Source organism: Poecilia mexicana, unplaced genomic scaffold (assembly GCF_051168715.1).
Source record: "Poecilia mexicana isolate PSO_F unplaced genomic scaffold, ASM5116871v1 scaffold_18, whole genome shotgun sequence".
NCBI lineage: Eukaryota > Metazoa > Chordata > Actinopteri > Cyprinodontiformes > Poeciliidae > Poecilia > Poecilia mexicana.
Genome location: NW_028263387.1, coordinates 13,982,824 through 14,002,871, shown reverse-complemented (window position 1 = coordinate 14,002,871; position 20,048 = coordinate 13,982,824). Strand labels below are relative to the sequence as shown.

Sequence of the window (20,048 nt, the reverse complement as noted above, 5' to 3'; positions counted from 1 at the left end):
CTAAACACGAGGTGTTAAAGTGTTCAGTGTGAGAGAAACATAATGATGCAGCCACACCTTTGCATTCTTACCCTTGTGAATACTACTCATGAAAACACAGTTGCAGTTTAAAAGCTATTCATCTTTAACAAGAGGTCTGTCTAAAGGTATTGTTGTTTGAGTTAGTCTTTAAATACATCAGACACTTTATAAATAACTTAAACCTTTGTACAAAACAGTCTGTTCAACTTTGTAGGATGTAGATTTCATAGCATCTGTGCTAAAAAAAAAAAAGAAAAAGAGAGACAAAATGAGACATACAAATTTCTTTTAAAAAAAAGAACTTGTGGGGCAAATTAAAGTGAAAATTATTAAAACGACCAAGTCATTCAGTACAATGACTTATGAAACTATGAAACCCTCTTCTATTAGTCAGTGTTACACCCCTTTCCATAAACAAGACAAGTTAATGACGTCTGGTTTGTTCACTATGATGGAATGGTTAGACAAAAGGAATGCAACCAAATTACCGTTGCTCAGTGAGATGTTTTGACACCAACAACAGTACAAAAAAAAAAAATTTCAACCTGCGTCATGCTTGCAATAGACAAGTGATATATAAGGTTCAGCAGCAGACTGGTTAACCAAGAGTTGGAGGAGAAGCAGGACAGGATTCGAGGAACTTTTTGAAATCTGCTACTGCTTTGGGTAAGTACATTTCTTGGTCTAATAATGCATGATTGATTTCACAATAAGGTACATTAGTACAAGGCTTTGTAATTTACACCTGCATGAGAAATCAAGGTTTTAGCTTTTCTTTAAAAATTATCTTGATGTGATTTGTGTTTGAGGTTCTCACTGTCATTGTTTAGCTGTACTTGTAATGACTATGACCCCCTGACCTCATCCCCCCAAAGACAAAATTCAAAAACAAAAAAGCCTACTGTGTGAAGTGCTTTTGCCAATAAATTTCCTATAAATTGACAGAAAGGTAAAAAAATATTGATGCAGTCAGAAATACATTTCTATTTAATGCAAATGTAAATTGGAATGAATGACTCAATTTTTACGCATATTTATGTGTCTTTAATATTGGCAAGCTTGCTAAAAGTGTAACATTTTCCACACATGATAAAATGGTGAATGGGAAGACTTTAAGATAGATTAAAATATGTCAAAACAATTTAACAACTTTTAATGGGTAATAAAGTGTAGATTATGACTGGGAACTAAATGTTGATGACAAAATATAATCTACAGAATACATGGGCAAAACCTTACATGAAACATTAACACGTTTAGTTCTTCATTTTTAAAAAAAAGTTATATTTAAAGTTTTTTTTAGCTAAATAAATATGGCTATATGTACTGCTTATTTTAATTTCCAATAGTTAAAGAACATTGTTTTTGTTAAAAAACTGAAAAAACTAAAAAGAAGATATTGTAGATGAATACATCAAATTGATGTGTTTTCTGTTTTGATAATTGTTTGAGCATGGACAGTCAGATGCTCATAGCTTGTGTGGAATAATTTTCCTTGTCTTCTTCTGTTCTTGAAGAAGACAAAGGCTGCTTCATTTTGTCTCTTTATTTAAACAATTTATGTATAATAATTGATCAATTACAATTTATACAATTTATTACAATTTAGATATAATTTATTATTTACAAGTAATATAAAAAACTTACAATTGTGTTCTAGTTTATGTTTTAAAATATCTGTTATAAATTCAGTGCATCTGCAAAAGTCTATTCAGTTGGTGGAAGTCTGTAAAGTCACAAGTGTTGATGTGTTAAACTTTTTCAGGACAAAGATTGGAAATGGGTCCGAAAGGAATCTTGATGATACTACTGATACTAAATGGTAAGTTCATGATTGTAAAATTTTAAAAAGTTTGTGTGAATAAGAAGCTGTAAAAAAACAGTGTAATAAAGTAAAACTTTTCCAAAAATAACTAACCGACAGCAAGTACAACGCTGACGGTTGCACAGACAACCACAACAGCTGCTCCGACTACAACAACAGCTGCACCAACCACAACCACATCAGCGCCAACCACAACAACAGCGGCTCCAACCACAACCACAGCTGCACCAACCACAACCACATCAGCGACAACCACAACCACAGCAGCTCCAACCACAACCACAGCAGCTCCAACCACAACCACAGCAGCTCCGACCACAACAACAGCTGCAACAACCACAACCACATCAGCGCCAACCACAACAACAGCGGCTCCAACCACGACCACAGCAGCTCCAACCACAACCACAGCTGCGACAACCACAACCACAGCAGCTCCAACCACAACCACAGCAGCTCCAACCACAACCACAGCTGCTCCAACCACAACCACAGCAGCTCCTACCACAACCACAGCAGCTCCAACCACAACCACAGCGACTACGACCACAACCACAGCAGCTCCAACCACAACCACAGCTGCTCCAACCACAACCACAGCTGCTCCAACCACCACCACAGCTGCTCCAACCACCACCACAGCTGCTCCAACCACCACCACAGCTGCTCCAACCACAACAGCTCCAACCACAACCACAGCAGCTCCAACCACAACAGCTCCAACCACAACAGCTCCAACCACAACCACAGCTGCTCCAACCACAACCACAGCTGCTCCAACCACAACCACAGCTGCTCCAACCACAACCACAGCTGCTCCAACCACAACCACAGCAGCTCCAACCACAACAACAGCAGCTCCAACCACAACCACAGCTCCTGAAACCACAGCAGCTCCAACCACAACAGCTCCAACCACAACCACAGCAGCTCCAACCACAACAGCTCCAACCACAACCACAGCAGCTCCAACCACAACAACAGCAGCTCCTCAAACCACAACCACAGCAGCTCCAACCACAACAACAGCAGCTTCGACCACAACCACATCATCTCCGACCACAACAACAGCAGCTCCGACCACAACAACAGCAGCTCCAACCACAACAACAGCTGCTCCGACCACAACCACAGCGGTTCCAACCACAACCACAGCAGCTCCAACCACAACAACAGCAGCTTCGACCACAACCACATCATCTCCGACCACAACAACAGCAGCTCCGACCACAACAACAGCAGCTCCAACCACAACAACAGCTGCTCCGACCACAACAACAGCTGCTCCGACCACAACCACAGCAGCTCCAACCACAACAACAGCTGCTCCAACCACAACAGCTGCTCAAACCACAACAGCTGCTCCAACCACAACAACAGCTGCTTCGACCACAACCACTGCAGTTCCAACTACAACAGCTCCTCAAACCACAACAACAGCTGCTTCGACCACAACAACAGCTGCTCCAACCACAACCATTGCAGTTCCAATCACAACAGCTCCTCAAACAACAACAACAACAGCTCCTCAAACCACAACAACAGCAGCTCCAACCACAACAACAGCAGCTCCAACCACAACAACAGCAGCTTCGACCACAACCACATCATCTCCGACCACAACAACAGCAGCTCCGACCACAACAACAGCAGCTCCAACCACAACAACAGCTGCTCCGACCACAACAACAGCTGCTCCGACCACAACCACAGCTGCTCCAACCACAACCAAAGCATCTCCAACCACAACCACAGCTGCTCCAACTACAACCACATCAGGTCTGTCCACAACAACAGTATCTCCAACTACAACAACAGCAGCTCCAACCACAGTATCTCCAACCTCAATCACAGCTGCTTCAACCACAGCAGCTCCGTCCACAACAACAGCTGCTCCAACTACAACCAAAGCTGCTCCAACCACAAACACACCACTTCAATCCACAACAGCTGCTCCAACTACAACAACAGCATCTCCAACCATACCAACAGCAGCCCCATCTCTTTCCACAATTGTTCCCCCAAATCCACCCACAAATGCCCCCACAGAGACAACTACTTTAAAAACTACAACTGAACCTCCTGCTCCAGTGTATGTTCTTGCAGCAACCATTATTGAACCATATGATGTACAACTGGAAAATAAATCCAGCAAATTGTTTAAAGATCTTGAGAAAAGAGTCACAGAAACAGTAAGTACCAAACGTAAATGTGCTTTATATTTGCAAAAATTCAGTAAACATCTATTTTGAATGATACAGATTTATACATTGTTCTTATGGTTTCACTCAATGCTTTGTTCCACAGTATGACATCATCTACAGAAAGAAGTTTGGATTCCGCTTCATTCGTAGTTTTGTCATTGCATTTAGGTAAGATTTAAAATGTTTGTTACTTCTTCTCTTTCTACAAGCATAATTATGATTTTAATGATGATTTGCGTTATATGAATAAAAAGAGCCAAAATACTATAGGTTGCTACTTTTTTATTTTCAGTTTTTTTCTTAACTTGCTTTATTTATGGTTATGTTGCAGAAGTTCTCTACTAGTTTTTACACGAATGAATAGTACTGAAGCAGAAGTGGGTCTGGAATTTAATAAAACTACATCTACTGAAAATCTCCCAAAAAATGAAGATGTACAACAAACCCTAGTCGACGCGATAAACAGCACTACGTTCAACGTTACATTCATTCCTAGCACCATCAGTCTAATAAGTAAGTAAAAGAGTTCTACACTACACAAGAACATAGCATTGTAGCTCTTTTTAGAAGCATTGATATTTGTCTTTTTGACCAGTTTACTTGTCTGTTTAATTTTGATGAAAACCAACAGGGACTCAATTTGTGACAAGTAATGGCTAATTTTATGTTATTTATGTTTCTGGTAGAAACACCTTTGGCAACCTCTGCTCCCACTACAAATACTACAACTACTAATGCAACTATGACAACCACCACAACCCCCTCCACAACAACTACAACTAAAAATACCACCACAACCCCCTCCACCACAACAACTACTACAACTAAACCAACCACCACAACAACAACAACTACAACTAAACCAACCACCACAACAACAACTACAACTAAACCAACCACCACAACAACAACAACTACAACTAAACCAACCACCACAACAACAACAACTACAACTAAACCAACCACCACAACAACAACAACTACAACTAAACCAACCACCACAACAACAACAACTACAACTGTGGAGTCAACAGTGACAAAGCGACTGACTTTTAGGTCGGCAGGAGAGACATTTACCACCGAGTTGCTGGACCCAAAATCTACAGCTTTCATAAATCGAGCTGACCTTTTGAAGACCCATGTAAGTATTATTTGAGATGGCTGTGAAATATTTGCATTAGTGCCTAAAACATTTTACCTAAATGAAATAATGCATCAAGTTTTCTTTCTTCATATCTGTGTGCTTTGGCAGCAAATATAAAATATCCATACAATGTCACAAAGACTCAAAAACATGTTCCATATTTATTTTTTGCATGAATCGAAAAACAATTAGGTTTTATCAAGCCAATATGACGAGCTGGCAATATGACATGAGAAATTGTTCCGGATTGATTTGAATTACCTTTACTGCTTTTTCACGAGCTTCAAGCCTGATTTCTGCAATTATATTTTGAAGTATCCAATGTTAAAATTCACCATTAATAGAAAAACACTTTTTTGTCTTTCTGCAGCTTGTACCACTCTTCCGGGCAGCGTTCTCTTCTTACCGCAATTTCATTGTGATTTCATTCAGGTATGAGTTGCATATAAATTCTGAAGACTGATTAATATGAATGTGCACAGATTAACTTTGATGTTGTTACCTCTGCAGTAATGGATCAATCATCAACAACATTAACCTTGAATTTGCAACAGCATCCCAACCTAATAACGCCCAAATCAGAGATGTTTTGGTGAAAGCAAATTCAACCGTCACAGCTTTCAACATTGACATCACTTCCATTTTTGTGGATGGCGCACGTAAGTTAAATTACATTCAAACTATAGAAAATATAAGTTATCACATTAAGGATACAAGATATATGACATCAAGAAGGAGTTTATTGATGTAAAAGGTTTTTTTTGTCTTATTTTACACACAGAAACATCAAGTGGAACAAGCCACACAATCAGCCTCATCACTGCATTCAGCTTGATCCTGTTGTCATGGCTTCTTTCAACACAGCAATAACGTCTCTGCTGGTTTCCAGAGGAAAATCTGCATGAAAATCTCAATTATTGCTTGTATGAACAAGAATGTTGTTCTAATTCCGGACCAAGAGTCACTTTGAACTTTAAAACATTCATTGAAACTTGATCATTTCCTCATGTCAATTTTGTTTTATTTATTTATGCAAAACTAATTATTCTGTGTCACTGAATTAATTTATTATCTTTAAAATTAAACCTGGGGGTATTTCTTGAAGGATTATTTAGTTTGGTGAATATTTCTGACAATAAACATTGTAGGATTTACCAAAAATAAGCTGTCTTATTTTTGGTAAATAAGACAGCTTATTTATATAATAAACAATTGATATTGTTGGTATCATACAATACATTGGTATTGTATGATTGTCCAGTTTTTCTTTTCCTTTTAATTGTATTTATAACACTAAGTATTCTGTAAAGTGTATACCTGTCAATTTAATAAAAATAAGACAATAATGCAATGGAATTGTTTTTATATTTTAAATTATCTTCTTTTTTCCTCTCTGTCTGAAGTTACAAACCAAACTTATCTTGTTTTACCTTAGTTAGTATTACCAAAATTATTTCGATTTACTAAACTACATGATTTGTGTCAAGCCTTTAGGGTTTTCTTCCACAAGTTTTCACACAACATTTTGCTGGAGTTCTGGCCCATTCCTCCTGATGAGAGTTGGTGGGTCTGAGTCCATTTTGTAGGCCACCTCACTTGCACAGACCTTGTCAGATCTCCCCACAATTTCTCCATAGGAATGAGATCAGGGCTTTGATGGCCACACTAAAACACTGACTTTGTGGTCCTTCACCTACTTTATAACCATTTTGGCTGTAAGCTGAGGGATGTTGTCCATTTGGACATATCACTGGGGTAAATGCTGGTTGGACATTTATATCACTATGTATGTAAACTTTTGAATTCAATGACAATGGCAGGCCAGGAAGAGGAAGAGTATCACTGGGAGCTTCTGGTAGCCTGCATCCAAACCTGAAACTGTGCCCTCTCTTCCTGAAGAGTTACCTACATAAAACAATAACATATAAATGTAAAAAAAAGTTCACACTGCACGTAAGAAGCCAAAGGGAAGTGTGTATTTCTTACACACAACCAGAAGTGAAAAGTGTTCCATTTGATCATTAAGGGGTAATGTCTTAAAACACTTTTGTTACTATGAATTTACAAACGGCACAAATACCAACACATTAAATATCAGTGATTCTTGAGAATAGGGACAAAACAAGTCCAATGGATAAAGCACCAAATTTGAATAAAATATACACAAAATATATTTTTTTCAAATATCTAACTAAACTAACCTGGGTCATGTGAGCACAACAATGTATATTTTTCTTGTGTTTGCTGAATATTTTTTTATTTTAAACATTGTAGTCGGTAGATGATGCCTGTAAAATCCCTTGTCCAGGAGCAGAACTCAACACATTATAATAGTTTAAAACAATTAAAGAAATACAAAAATTATATGTTATGACAATTAAGTATTAGTCATATAAATAATTATCGATAAATGGAATTAAAAATTATTTTTAGATATTTTCCAAACTCCGTTGAAATTTGTCCATAGTTTTTGTCAACACCGTCAGACATGAAAAGAATGTAAAAAAATCAGGCATTATTAGGGGGCACCAGAACTTCTGAGGACCCCATGACGTCGTCTTTTCTCTCATAGACATAATATATTATGTCTATGTTTTCTCTTCCTTTGCTAAGAGGGCTAGTTAGCTCTGGTTAGCTTATGTTATTCTTTAGTTTTTTCTTCTGTTTTATTCCTAAGTTGCTTGTCTCACAACCATGATGTGTCAACTCCATAACTGACTATTTTCAAAACTTTGATGAAATTTTGTGAAATAAAAACTTAATTTTGGTAGATTTAATGGACCTGATGAGCTACAATATGGCCTCCTTCAGAATAACATCATATAAATTGAGGTAGTTTGGCTTTTTGTCAACCGTCAGATGTCAACTCCATCAGTTTTTGTGACTCTTTCAGTGAAATTGTTGTCAAATCTCACTTAAATGTGCAATTAATTCATTTTAATATATTTTACATAAATTGCATTACTTCACGTGTATCAAGTTTTTCATTTTACTCACTAGTTTGTCACCACCTTCAGTTCTGTGTCAACTCCATCATGCAGTGTCAACTCCGTCAGATGGACCTTTTGTTGTTTTTTGTTTTAAATAATATTTATTTTATTTCTTGAGAAGCATTGTCTGTAAAATGCGTAAAAATATCACTAATGGGGTATTTTAAAAATCATTTTATATTTATTTTTGTCAGATGGTGGTGACAGGTCGATTAAAAATTTAATTAAAAAAAAATAAAATAAAAAAATTTGCAACTGGGAGCAAGCACCTTAGCATCTTTACATTTCCTAAACATTATTTGTCATATTTGCATACATAAGGTTGAGAAATAATAATAATAAAAAAAAAATATGGGAAAATTAAAACCCATTTTGTCCCTATTCTCAAGAATCACTGATATTTCATTTCACACTTTCAGCTGCTACAAACACATAACAGGCAGCGGAAAACAACAGAGTGGCCTGCCGACATCACAAAGCGGTTAGCAGGAAAACACACTCCACCCGCCCGTTGAGCCAAGCCCTGTTAGCAGAGCTACGCTGCTCCGAAAACTCCGGAGCACATTTCACAGCAGCCTCATTTTGGATGAACTGAGTGGGTAGATGGAGCTATGAAGACTACTTTCTCACCTAAAAACATTTTGCAACAACTTATTATGGCAAATTAATAGTGTACACATACCGCTTGCATTTCTTGTTTTTCCTGAGGGCCTGGTCCGATATGATTTGTTCTTTGTTCGACTCCCCTTAGTGGTTTGGAACACGTCCGTTTTGTGAAACGAGTTTGCAGTTGTTTTTGCTATGCTGCATTTCTCTGCCTTGCTCCTTTTCCTTGTGTTTGCAGCATTTTTCGTGATTACAGCATTTTATTTGTAATTTCAGCCTTTTGATTGTGATTATAGCATTTTGATTGTGGTTATAGCATTTTGTCTGTGGTTGCAGCATTTTATTTGTAATTGCAGCATTTTTTTGCTTGCATTTATTTTCTGTGGTTGCATATTTTGGAGTATGCATCTTATATCTGCCATTAGCTCATTTCGCCATTTGCTCTGTATTTGTTGGGCACAGGACCTCCTAGCGCGTTTTATTGCTGATTATATTTATATATGTGCAATTTTATGATTAATGGAAAAGCAGCTGCCATTGCACTGTTTTTTTCTTCTTGTTGTTTAAAAAGAATATATATATATATATATATATATATATATATATATATATATATATATATATATATATATATATATATATATGCTTTATTTTTATTTTTTAACAACCAGTGTAGAAGGAGCTGTTGAGGCAGTCAGTACGGTGGCCGACAGGTGCAAATGCGCAGCAAAAGAGAAAACATGCAAACAAAAGAAAAGCCGCGCACAAATTAAATGCGGCAAACAAAAAGCAAATAAAATGCAGCAAACAAAAAAGAAAACACCCCCGAATGAAATGCAGCAAACAAAAAAGAAGACACCCCCGAATGAAATGCAGCAAACAAAAAAGACACTCCCGAATGAAATGCAGCAAACAAAATAGAAGACACCCACGAATGAAATGCAGCAAACAAAAAGAGAGACGCAAACAAAAAAGAAAACACCCCCGAATGAAATGCAGCAAACAAAATAGAAGACACCCCCGAATGAAATGCAGCAAACAAAAAGTGTTGAAAACGGAAGTGCTCCAGACCACTAGGGGGAGTCTAACAAAAAATAGCTGTGTCCGAATTCAGGCTCTGCATCCTTTAAAGCGGGTGTTCAGAAAAGCAGCAATGGCGACAAAATAATTTTTGCTGTATTACACTTAAAATTACACAAAATTATTTTTTACAATGTTTTTAGGCGAGAATGTAGATGTATAGATCTGAAATATCTGCTCGGTTCATTAATAAATCACCTACTTCCAATAATGCTCCGACGTTTTCGGAGATGTCTTCTCCCGCTGCATTAACAGCCAGCTTCACTCGCAAGCTGTGAGCTGGCCGGGCGCTCCATGTAGATATTAAGTTAGGTAGTAGTAAAATCTTTTGGTTAAGTAAAGTATTTAATTTATTCCTGAGCAAATGGGTTTGACTGATTAAAGTTAAGCCTTCAAACATAGTTTATTTAACTGTAATGTCTTACTACCTGAGATCTGGAGAGTATTTGAAAATGAATAATATCCCTTGTATACATTAAACATTTTAGAATCAGACAGATTTTCTTTTTACTATGGAACAACCTTTATTACAAAAGGTGAAGAATAATACAGAAATAAAGAGTAAAAAAACAACTGAGTCCGTTTTTTTTCCTTCGCTGCTCTGTGCTTCACGTTGTCACGGTTGCTAAGCAACATAACGCCGAGATGGAGGCTAGGCAGCTAGCCGGAGGCTACAGCTTCTCTCTTCTGGTCGTCCATATTCGTGGCCTTCGAAGGACCCGCCTTCTGTAGATCGGGGCGTTTCTCACATAGACATAATAAAAGGACAGACGCCTAATGGACCGCTCTCGTCTTATCAATACATACTTATATAAGTATACAAACATAAATAAATAATCATTAATACTGAATAATATACATTAGGCTATGCATGATTATGCACACACACACACACACACACACACACACATATATATATATATACAGGTGCTGGTCATAAAATTAGAATATTGTGATAAAGTTCAATATTTTCCATAATGTCATGATAAAAATTAAATTGTCATATATTTTAGATTCATTGCACACCAACTGAAATATTTCAGGTCTTTTATTGTTTTAATTTTGATGATTTTGGCAAACAGCTCATGAAAACCCAAAATCCCTGTCTCAAAAAATTAGAATATTATGAAAAGGTTCTCTGAACGAGCAATAAAAATAATCATCTGAATCAACAAAGTAACTCTAAACACCTGAAAAAGATTCCTGAGGCCTTTAAAAACTCCCAGCCTGGTTCATTACTCAAAACCGCAATCATGGGTCAGACTGCTGACCTGACTGCTGTCCAGAAGGCCATCACTGACATCCTCAAGCAAGAGGGTGAGAAACGGAAAGAAATTTCTGAACGAATCGGCTGTTTGCAGAGTGTTATATCAAGGCACCTCAGTGGGAAGTCAGTAGGAAGGAAAAAGTGTGGCAGAAAACGCTGCACAACGAGAAGAGGTGACCGGACCCTGAGGAAGATTGTGGAGAAGGGCCGATTCCAGACCTTGGGGGAAGCAGTGGACTGAGTCTGGAGTAGAAACATCCAGAGCCACTGTGCACAGGCGTGTGCAGGAAATGGGCTACAGGTGCCGCATTCCCCAGGTCAAAGGTCAAGCCACTTTTGAACCAGAAACAGCGGCAGAAGCGCCTGACCTGGGCTACAGAGAAGCAGCACTTTGGACCACTGTTGTTCAGTGGTCCAAAGTACTTTTTTCGGATGAAAGCAAACTTTGCATGTCATTCGGAAATCAAAGTGCCAGACTCTGGAGGAAGACTGGGGAGAAGGAAATGCCAAAATGCCAGAAGTCCAGTGTCAAGTACCCACAGTCAGTGATGGTCTGGGTGCCATGTCAGCTGCTGGTGTTGGTCCACTGGGTTTTATCAAGGGCAGGATCAATGCAGCAGCTATCAGAAGATTTTGGAGCACTTCATGCTTCCATCTGCTGAAAAGTTTTATGGAGATGAAAATTTAATTTGGTCTGGAATCGGCCCTTCTCCACAATCTTCCTCAGGGTCCGGTCACCTCTTCTCGTTGTGCAGCGTTTTCTGCCACACTTTTTCCTTCCTACTGACTTCCCACTGAGGTGCCTTGATATAACACTCTGCAAACAGCCGATTCGTTCAGAAATTTCTTTCCGTTTCTCACCCTCTTGCTTGAGGATGTCAGTGATGGCCTTCTGGACAGCAGTCAGGTCAGCAATCTGACCCATGATTGCGGTTTTGAGTAATGAACCAGGCTGGGAGTTTTTAAAGGCCTCAGGAATCTTTTTCAGGTGTTTAGAGTTACTTTGTTGATTCAGATGATTATTTTTATTGCTCGTTCAGAGAACCTTTTCATAATATTCTAATTTTTTGAGACAGGGATTTTGGGTTTTCATGAGCTGTTTGCCAAAATCATCAAAATTAAAACAATAAAAGACCTGAAATATTTCAGTTGGTGTGCAATGAATCTAAAATATATGACAGTTTAATTTTTATCATGACATTATGGAAAATAATGAACTTTATCACAATATTCTATGTTGGAGAATGACTGAAACATTTTAAGATTTACGGAATCTCGGTTAGCTGTCAGAGCGGGGGCTGAACACCAAGCACTATAGCTAGCATTAGCTGGTATTTCACCAGTGGACATAAATACAGTATAGTAATATTCTAATCACAAAAATACACAGTAATATGTCCATCTTACTTGCGAAAAGTCTGTCGAGCCCTCACGTCAGTAGTCCGTCGATCCGATCAACAATATTCCGCAGTGCTGAAGGCATCTTCTGCTGTTTTGGTTGAGCAAAGCAGGAGGGACGACCGCTCCAAGACCGTATTTGCGCCGGAGCAGCCAATCGTGGGGGGGGGGGGGGGGGGTCTACTCTTTTATTATGTCTATGCTTCGAAGGATCAGTTTCTCAGGGCCCTTGAAAGGATGCAGAGCCTGAACTCGGACACAGCTATTTTTTGTTAGACTCCCCCTAGTGGTCTGGAGCACTTCCGTTTTCAACACTTTTTGTTTGCTGCATTTCATTCGGGGGTGTTTTCTTTTTTGTTTGCTGCATTTCATTCGGGGGTGTCTTCTTTTTTGTTTGCTGCATTTTATTTGCTTTTTGTTTGCCGCATTTAACTTGTGCGTGTGTCTTTTCTTTTGTTTGCATGTTTTCTCTTTTGCTGCGCATTTGCACCTGTCGGCCACCGTAAGTCAGCCATTTGGGGAATCATAAAAGCACAGGAAACCATCTCCCAATGAGTCGAGTCATAAACGCTAAGCTTTTTTTTTTTTTTTACCTTTTCGCTGTGGCTTCTCTTACATGATCTCCTTTTGTTCTTGCCACATCTACATATAAAATTAAAATAAGGGTAAATATCGTTCTGTAATTATTTTCTGTTAACTATCAGGTGTTCAAAGTTTCACATATCGCATCACTAGTCATTAAACAGCCAAAACAGAAAAGTTTGTTAAAAACAACGTTTAACAATAAAAGTTGGGATATGTGCAAAATGTGTAAAAGCCTAGAATGCAATGCCCATGACTGTCATGTTTACATTAGTTATTAATTCAAAACCCACAGACTTCTACTAGAAGTCTTCTAGCCCCTCCTTGTGGTTTATGTTTGTATATTTTGATGTAAATACACTGGAGAGCATTTCAAGCTGAATGCGTAGAGCTGATGTTGAATTTTCTTTTCTGTTTAATTAATAATTAATTTGAAAATTTAGAAGCACTGTATGGAGCTAATATTAATATTAATATTCAATGTTGGATCTCAAGTCTCGGAAGAGAAGATATCACCTAAGTTTCTTTGTCGTGTCATTCTTGTGCTTTGCACGTCCTATGGCATACATTTCTCAAAGCAATAGTGCCATCTAGTGTATATTTCTTGCATAACTCAATGCAAAATGACAGTCATATTCAATAAATTAGAATATTAAGAAAAAGTATTTCAGTAACTCAGCTCACAAGTAAAACACATTATATAGTTTAATTCCACATAGACTGATGTTTTAACGTTTCAATTTCAGTTAATTATGATGATTTCTTGTTTAAAACTAATGGAAACATGACATTCAAGATTAGAATGTTACATCAGGCCAATAAAAAAAATCTTAATGCAGAATTGTTGGTCTAATGACAAATATGTTTAATCTGACAAATGAGACTAATCAGAATCCATATTCTAATTTACTGAATATGACTACATTTGATCCAGGCACATGATATGCAACTAATTAATATAATTAACTCATTATCGCACATCCACTTTGACTCTTCCTCTCTATGTAACGAGCAGGTGAATCTTAAGATTTTTAAATATCTTTTTGCTCCTCATTCTATTTGTTTTCATGTTTCCTTTTATTCTGTTAGCAGAAAAATCTTCTGTCTTAGTGATGAACAAACCGATTTTCCTTGAGTTGCCGATGACCTTCAGTTCTGCTAATGTCAAATAACCGATTTATTTCAAATGAACTCGTTCTAATCTGAAGCCTTTATTAGTTTTAATCTACAATGTATGACTTAAGGCCATATGTTAAAGCTATTGCCAAAATCTCAAATTAGATGTTTCCATTTTCCACTATGAATGATTTTAGTGTTGACATCTTCCACTAGCTGAAAACCTGATTTAATTGATAGGCTAAATTGTGCTGGCTCTGTAGTGATGTGGACTCGGTACCAGTTCACTGGGGTGAAGAGAGAGCTGAGTCAAAAGGCCAAGCTCACAGTTCACTGGTCAAGATACGGTCCAACCCTCCTCTGGAGTCATCATCTCTGGGTAGGAACCGAAAGAATGAGATCATAGATACTAGTGGCCAGAAAGAGTTTCATCCGCATTGTGTCTGGGCTCTCCCTTAGAGACAGGGTGAAGCTCGGTCATCCGGGAGGGACTCAGAGTAGAGCTGCTGCTTCTCCACATTGACACGAGCCAGTGGCGGAGGTTCTGGACACGTCCCACCAGGAGGAGACCCAGAAGTAGACCCAAGACACACTGGAGGGACGATGCGCCTCTGCTGGCCTAGAAACACTGATGGACGGATGGACGGATGGAAAATGCATTAGGAATGATTCACTGTACCTGACATACTTTTGAATGGGAACAACCAAAAACAACATCCCACTTCTGTTATTCATAATTCCAGTCATAGATCAGTATTTTAATCTGAGGCTCAGCAGTCGTTTTATTAAATGCAGCAAACTGTGAAGTGGCAAGATTATACCCGTCTGCCAATGACACATAGCCAAAGTATTTCCAAACACATCCAAGCAATTACTGATTTTAGTTTCCTCTTGAATTTTTCTTGTGGTTGAATGATTATACTTGTTAAAACATTTTTCTATGCAGTTAAATGTCTAAATCAAACACGTGTGAATTGTGATTTCACACATCGTAATTAAAGAATTATACATTAAAGTTTATCGTAAAATGTTTGACTGTTCGTAAATGTATTTTACAATTACATTCTCAACTGACATTGGGGACTTTAACAATGGATCCATGGTGCTTTTTTTTTTCTTTTTTACTCAGATTCTTATTAAAATAAATTTTAAATTTAAACTGACATTTCTTGCCATGTTATGACATAACTTTTGTAAGACCTTACACAAAAAAACAAGTTCTCATTTAGGGATCACAAAATGTGGACTTCTTGAGATCCCTTTTGTGAACCTAAGTACGGTTTGTTTTGAACCTGGTCCAACCTGTTAAATAAGAATTTCACAAGTTAATAATGGATTTCTGAACAGAGTGCGTCTATTCTAAATTTGGATTCTCTTGAGCTGTCAACGTTGCACAAAAGATGGTATTATAGCCACACCTCTGGCATTTTCTCACTCACAATTTGCATTCACCAAATTTGCCATGCATCTTAGCAAAATGAAACTAAACAAAAAGAAAAATATTTTTCCCGTTTTTATTCACAACAAAGTCTTATCTTTATATTTTGACATACTTAGAACTGTAACATATCCACAAATAAAAGCAACAACATCTGGATTGTTTACTTGGGGTGAATGAAGTAATATCACTGAGCTGTGAATGTGGTATAGATGAAGGAAACTTAGGGAAAAAAAAGCGTAGTTGCACAGCCGGATTTTTTACCTCGTCATTCCTGAAATACCTATATTGTTTCAAAAGAAATTTCATATCTGCGTCATTCTGGCATCAACTTAGAGCTAATATATAAGGCTGAACAAGCTCTAGAAAAACAAGTTTCAAGAGCAGCATGAGAGATTTTAGGAACCTTTGAATTGATTTACTGCTCTGGGTAAGTACATTTCAGACCGTAGCGTTAAGATTTAAAGGTTTAAATACAATAAACTGGCAATTTAAAAAAAAAGATTTGCCTTTTAGATATGATTTATTGACATAGATTTGTTTTTAGATATTTAGAGACCAGTTTTAAATTGAGGAATTTGTAAACATTTAAAAATAGTTTGCGCTGATTCAAGGGCATAATGAGTAAAATAGGCAAAATTATGTCAAGGTTCCACCACATTAAGGAGCATCAAAACAGATTTTTACTTTAGTTTATTGTTTTATATGTATTATCAAAGTTACAGAATTTGGAAAAATTATTTTTTTTTGCTTTTTCTCACTTTTTCATAGAAACTGCTTTTGTGTAGAAGAGAAGTCATGAGCATCTTTTCCCATTTTTGTTAAATTCTTACTTTAGCAGTCATTCTAAATATATTTTTGTGCTTTGTGGAACAGCTAGGTTACTTAAAATAGGTACTAAGCGTTTCAACAATATTCTAATATGTGGAGTTTATATTCACATTTTAGTTCAGATTAATCCCAGAGTTCAGCCCTCTCTGATCTGTATTGACCTGAATATGGATGTCAGTACAGTAGCAATTTTCAGATTGGCAAAAGAGGCTTTTTTCTTTCTTTTTTTTTTAATTTTTTGCATGTCTTTGGGTCTGTTTTGAACGTCGACTTGAATTTGACCACTTGGGCAGGATCATTATCTGAGCTCTCCATCCATTGGGAGAGATGAAGAGACACAGGCAGAATCACAGAGTACCAAAAATACCGGTCTCTTCATCTCTTCATTCTCCTGGATACATTCTAACACTTTTTGCATTGGCATATTTAACACCTCCATTTTTTGTTGATAGAAAACCATAAAAGGAGATTACAGACGTTCTGAGTTTTTGTCGAAGACAGAGATGGCCTTTATTAATAAAAACCTACCCTACTATGTAGGATGTAATGCATGATGGGATGAGTTGGAGCTGAAAGATAAAAAAAAGAGCAAAATTAGAAGCCACATTCTAGATGCAATTTAACAAGTGTAATTGAGATATAAGCCAACCCAGAGTAGCATCTTGTCATTCCTCATGGACAACTTTCCGGTAATTAGCTGCTTCAGAGACTGCTTTCACAACTGACAGACAAGATTCTAGCTCCAACTGTGTAAAAACCAATCAAAATTCATTTGTCAAAAAACAAAAAAAAATTCTTACCTCTAAATCATTTTTTCCTCAATACAATTGGAACATGACAACTTTCAGTCCTGACATCCACCTTGTGGGTTTGGGGAGTGAGTGGCTCAATAATTAAAGAATTGATGGTTTTACATCTCACAACGCGTTGCAATCATCCCTGGTTTCCTTTGCCTGCAACAGAAAAATAAAAATAATTAAATTAGAATGTAGTTAATTACTAGTTACTAACATATGTGTTTTTGCACATTGAAATAGACATTATTTCTTTCTGAAACAGGACAGTGAAGAATAAATTTGGTTAAATTTGCCTGCAGGGTTCCAGTAGCGTTTCCAACTTCTGCTGTCTGTCCACTTCAGCCGTAAAGTGGTGCGGACATCCCTGAGTTTCCGCGGCTTCCTTTTATCATGTTCAAAGTCGAATTCCATCTGGATGGTAATATTTCTTTTGTCCGTGGTCAGCTTATTGCTCCCGCGTTCAAAGTTGCCCAAACCGTTTCTTCATTTTGTCCAAAACATTGCCGAATGCACTGTTAAAAAGTGGGTACAGCGACAGGACGCCGGAGAAGCTCCGCGACGCATTGTACTTCTTGGCGTTATCTAGGCTAACTGAACTGGCTTCATTAAACCCCTCCACGGTTGTTAAACAGTCTCAGCGAAAATGTCTTTAAAGTTTCCCGGCGACGTCACAGTCTCCAGAGCATCAGCTGCTGCATGTTTTAGCGCTTTTGTGTCTTTCTTGTGGTTTGAAGACTTGTGACCGCAAGAGCGTTGCTCAGACCCACGACGGTATTGTGGAAGACTGTTAGTTAAAAAAAATAATAATAATGAATTTAATACACCTCCTCAATGCAAGCTAAAAATAATTATCGGCGCTAATGAGGCGTGGTTCATCTTCCTCTTTGCTCTTTCCTTTCTGCTCAGCGCTTTAAATTGTTTTAGTTTTCCTCTTTAGAACAGGTTCGACATGTTATTCCTGTTGTAGACTGCGAACGACTATAAATGATTACCGAGTTATTAAATACGTGTCATAGCCTATGTGATAATTTGAATAAAACTGGTAACATTTCATATAAATAATTCAGTACTGTTTTCTCAATTTATTACTCAGAAATATATTAAATTGGGAATCAGAGCTAAATTTGAATCAAATGCATGGTAAATTCTTTTTTTTTTTCCAAGTTATGTTACTAAAGTAGATTATGGAATCATTTTAACTGCTCCTGTGTCTAACAAAATCCTAACAGCTGCACAGGACCTCAGTGGCAGAATAGACACAGATGAAAATGTGTTTTATGTTTTATTGTATCTGGTTGATAATATGGAGAGATAAAAATAAATTACTAAACTTTAGGAGCACATGACTATGAGTAGTCATGTGCTATATATATATATATATATATATATATATATATATATATATATATATATATATATATATATAAAGTTATTACTCAAGTATGGAACAGAATCAGGGCCACTGAAAAAAAAAGAAATATGACTTTATTCTCAGAATTCTGAGATTAAAGTCAGAATTCTGACATTTTTCTCAAAATTCTGATCTTTAACTCAGAATTTAGTTTTTCGGTGGTCTTAACCCTCTTCCATGCACTACATGTGACCTATTTTTTTTTTTTTTTTTAAATCATAATTTGTTTGAGATAATTATGGATTATTTTTATTTGACAGACATGTCTCCAGTTGTATTATAATGTTTTACATACAAAAAAAATCAAATTTTGTACTTTTTAAAGTACTGAACTGACACTTGCGGCCTTCCATACACGAGGCTCTGGTTCAAATTATTAATATTTTAGGCTTCTGTGTGTGTGATGTGTAGATTTTTATCTAGTTTTGAACCTTCCTCTCGCAGCTGAGGGTTTACAGCAGTCTCTACATTTCATCCATACCTGTTTCTAAGGTGCAGTGGTGAGGAGGAAACTGGTATCAAACCATCAGATTCAGACCTGCTCTAATTATAACTCCCACAAGTAAATATGCACAGTAAGTCTCTCTGGTAGAAACAGCTGAGAGCAGAGGGCACAGAGGTAGTCTGTGGATTCGAGAGTTAACCGAAGGCTGTACCTGCAGCTTGAGGTTGTTTCTCAGGTGATGTTTCTATATGTAGAAGCAATGGCACAGCTGGCTGACTCAGAACGGAGCGACAAATTGAAGCTGCTTATTTTCCCCTGTCTACCTGTAGCGCAACGAGCATTTTATAATTTACTATAGAACGGCTCAACAAACTGAAGACAAAAGTTTTGATGCAGGCTTTTCCCATCACTTTACATTTGAGTGCATCATAACATTAAAGTTATTGAAATATTAAAGAGGGCATATAACATTCATGGTCTTAACCAATCCTTGTAGGGGTAGTTAGAAGACCGATAAACATTTTCACTAATATTGTACATTACAGTTGCTGTCACACTTCAACATTGTATCTTCCCATTAGTCAGCCCATTTTATCTTTTTTATTGAAGCATCAGGTTTTCTCATGATTGAGAAGCTTGTGTTCTGCTTCTGTACTGGGTTGTGTCTGTTTACTGACATAAAATATGTAGATTTTGCAGCATGCACTTGCATGAGGGCATACTAGAGGAATTAAGCATTCATTTTTATTTCTTCGTGTTCAACAATTGAACACGAAGAAACCTCAGTGCTGTGTACATTGCCTGAGTGCCTCTAAGTGGTCAAATATATGTTAACCAAATTAATCAGAAAATTATTCAAACTGTCCAGTAATTGGAGACAATTAAAGTACTGA

General features: G+C 37.3%; 1 protein-coding gene across 1 annotated transcript; it reads left to right on the top strand.

Annotated features, from left to right (window-relative positions):
• Positions 1 to 6,545, top strand: LOC106911154 (uncharacterized). Its single transcript, XM_088015399.1, has 9 exons — positions 1 to 687; positions 1,787 to 1,843; positions 1,946 to 4,038; positions 4,154 to 4,218; positions 4,382 to 4,563; positions 4,737 to 5,191; positions 5,565 to 5,626; positions 5,705 to 5,853; positions 5,976 to 6,545. Exons 2-9 carry the CDS (start codon positions 1,801 to 1,803, stop codon positions 6,062 to 6,064), a joined length of 3,138 nt encoding a protein of 1,045 aa, XP_087871525.1. The 5' UTR covers positions 1 to 687; positions 1,787 to 1,800; the 3' UTR covers positions 6,065 to 6,545.
• The last annotated feature ends 13,503 nt before the right edge of the window (positions 6,546 to 20,048 follow it).

Excerpts from the sequence above, each read along its gene's own strand:
- LOC106911154 (XM_088015399.1), top strand. The coding sequence starts at position 1,801 with ATGGGTCCGAAAGGAATCTTGATGATACTACTGATACTAAATG. Across the intron at positions 1,844-1,945 it reads GATACTACTGATACTAAATG|CAAGTACAACGCTGACGGTT; the intron begins GTAAGTTCATGA and ends ACTAACCGACAG. Across the intron at positions 4,039-4,153 it reads AGAAAAGAGTCACAGAAACA|TATGACATCATCTACAGAAA; the intron begins GTAAGTACCAAA and ends TTTGTTCCACAG.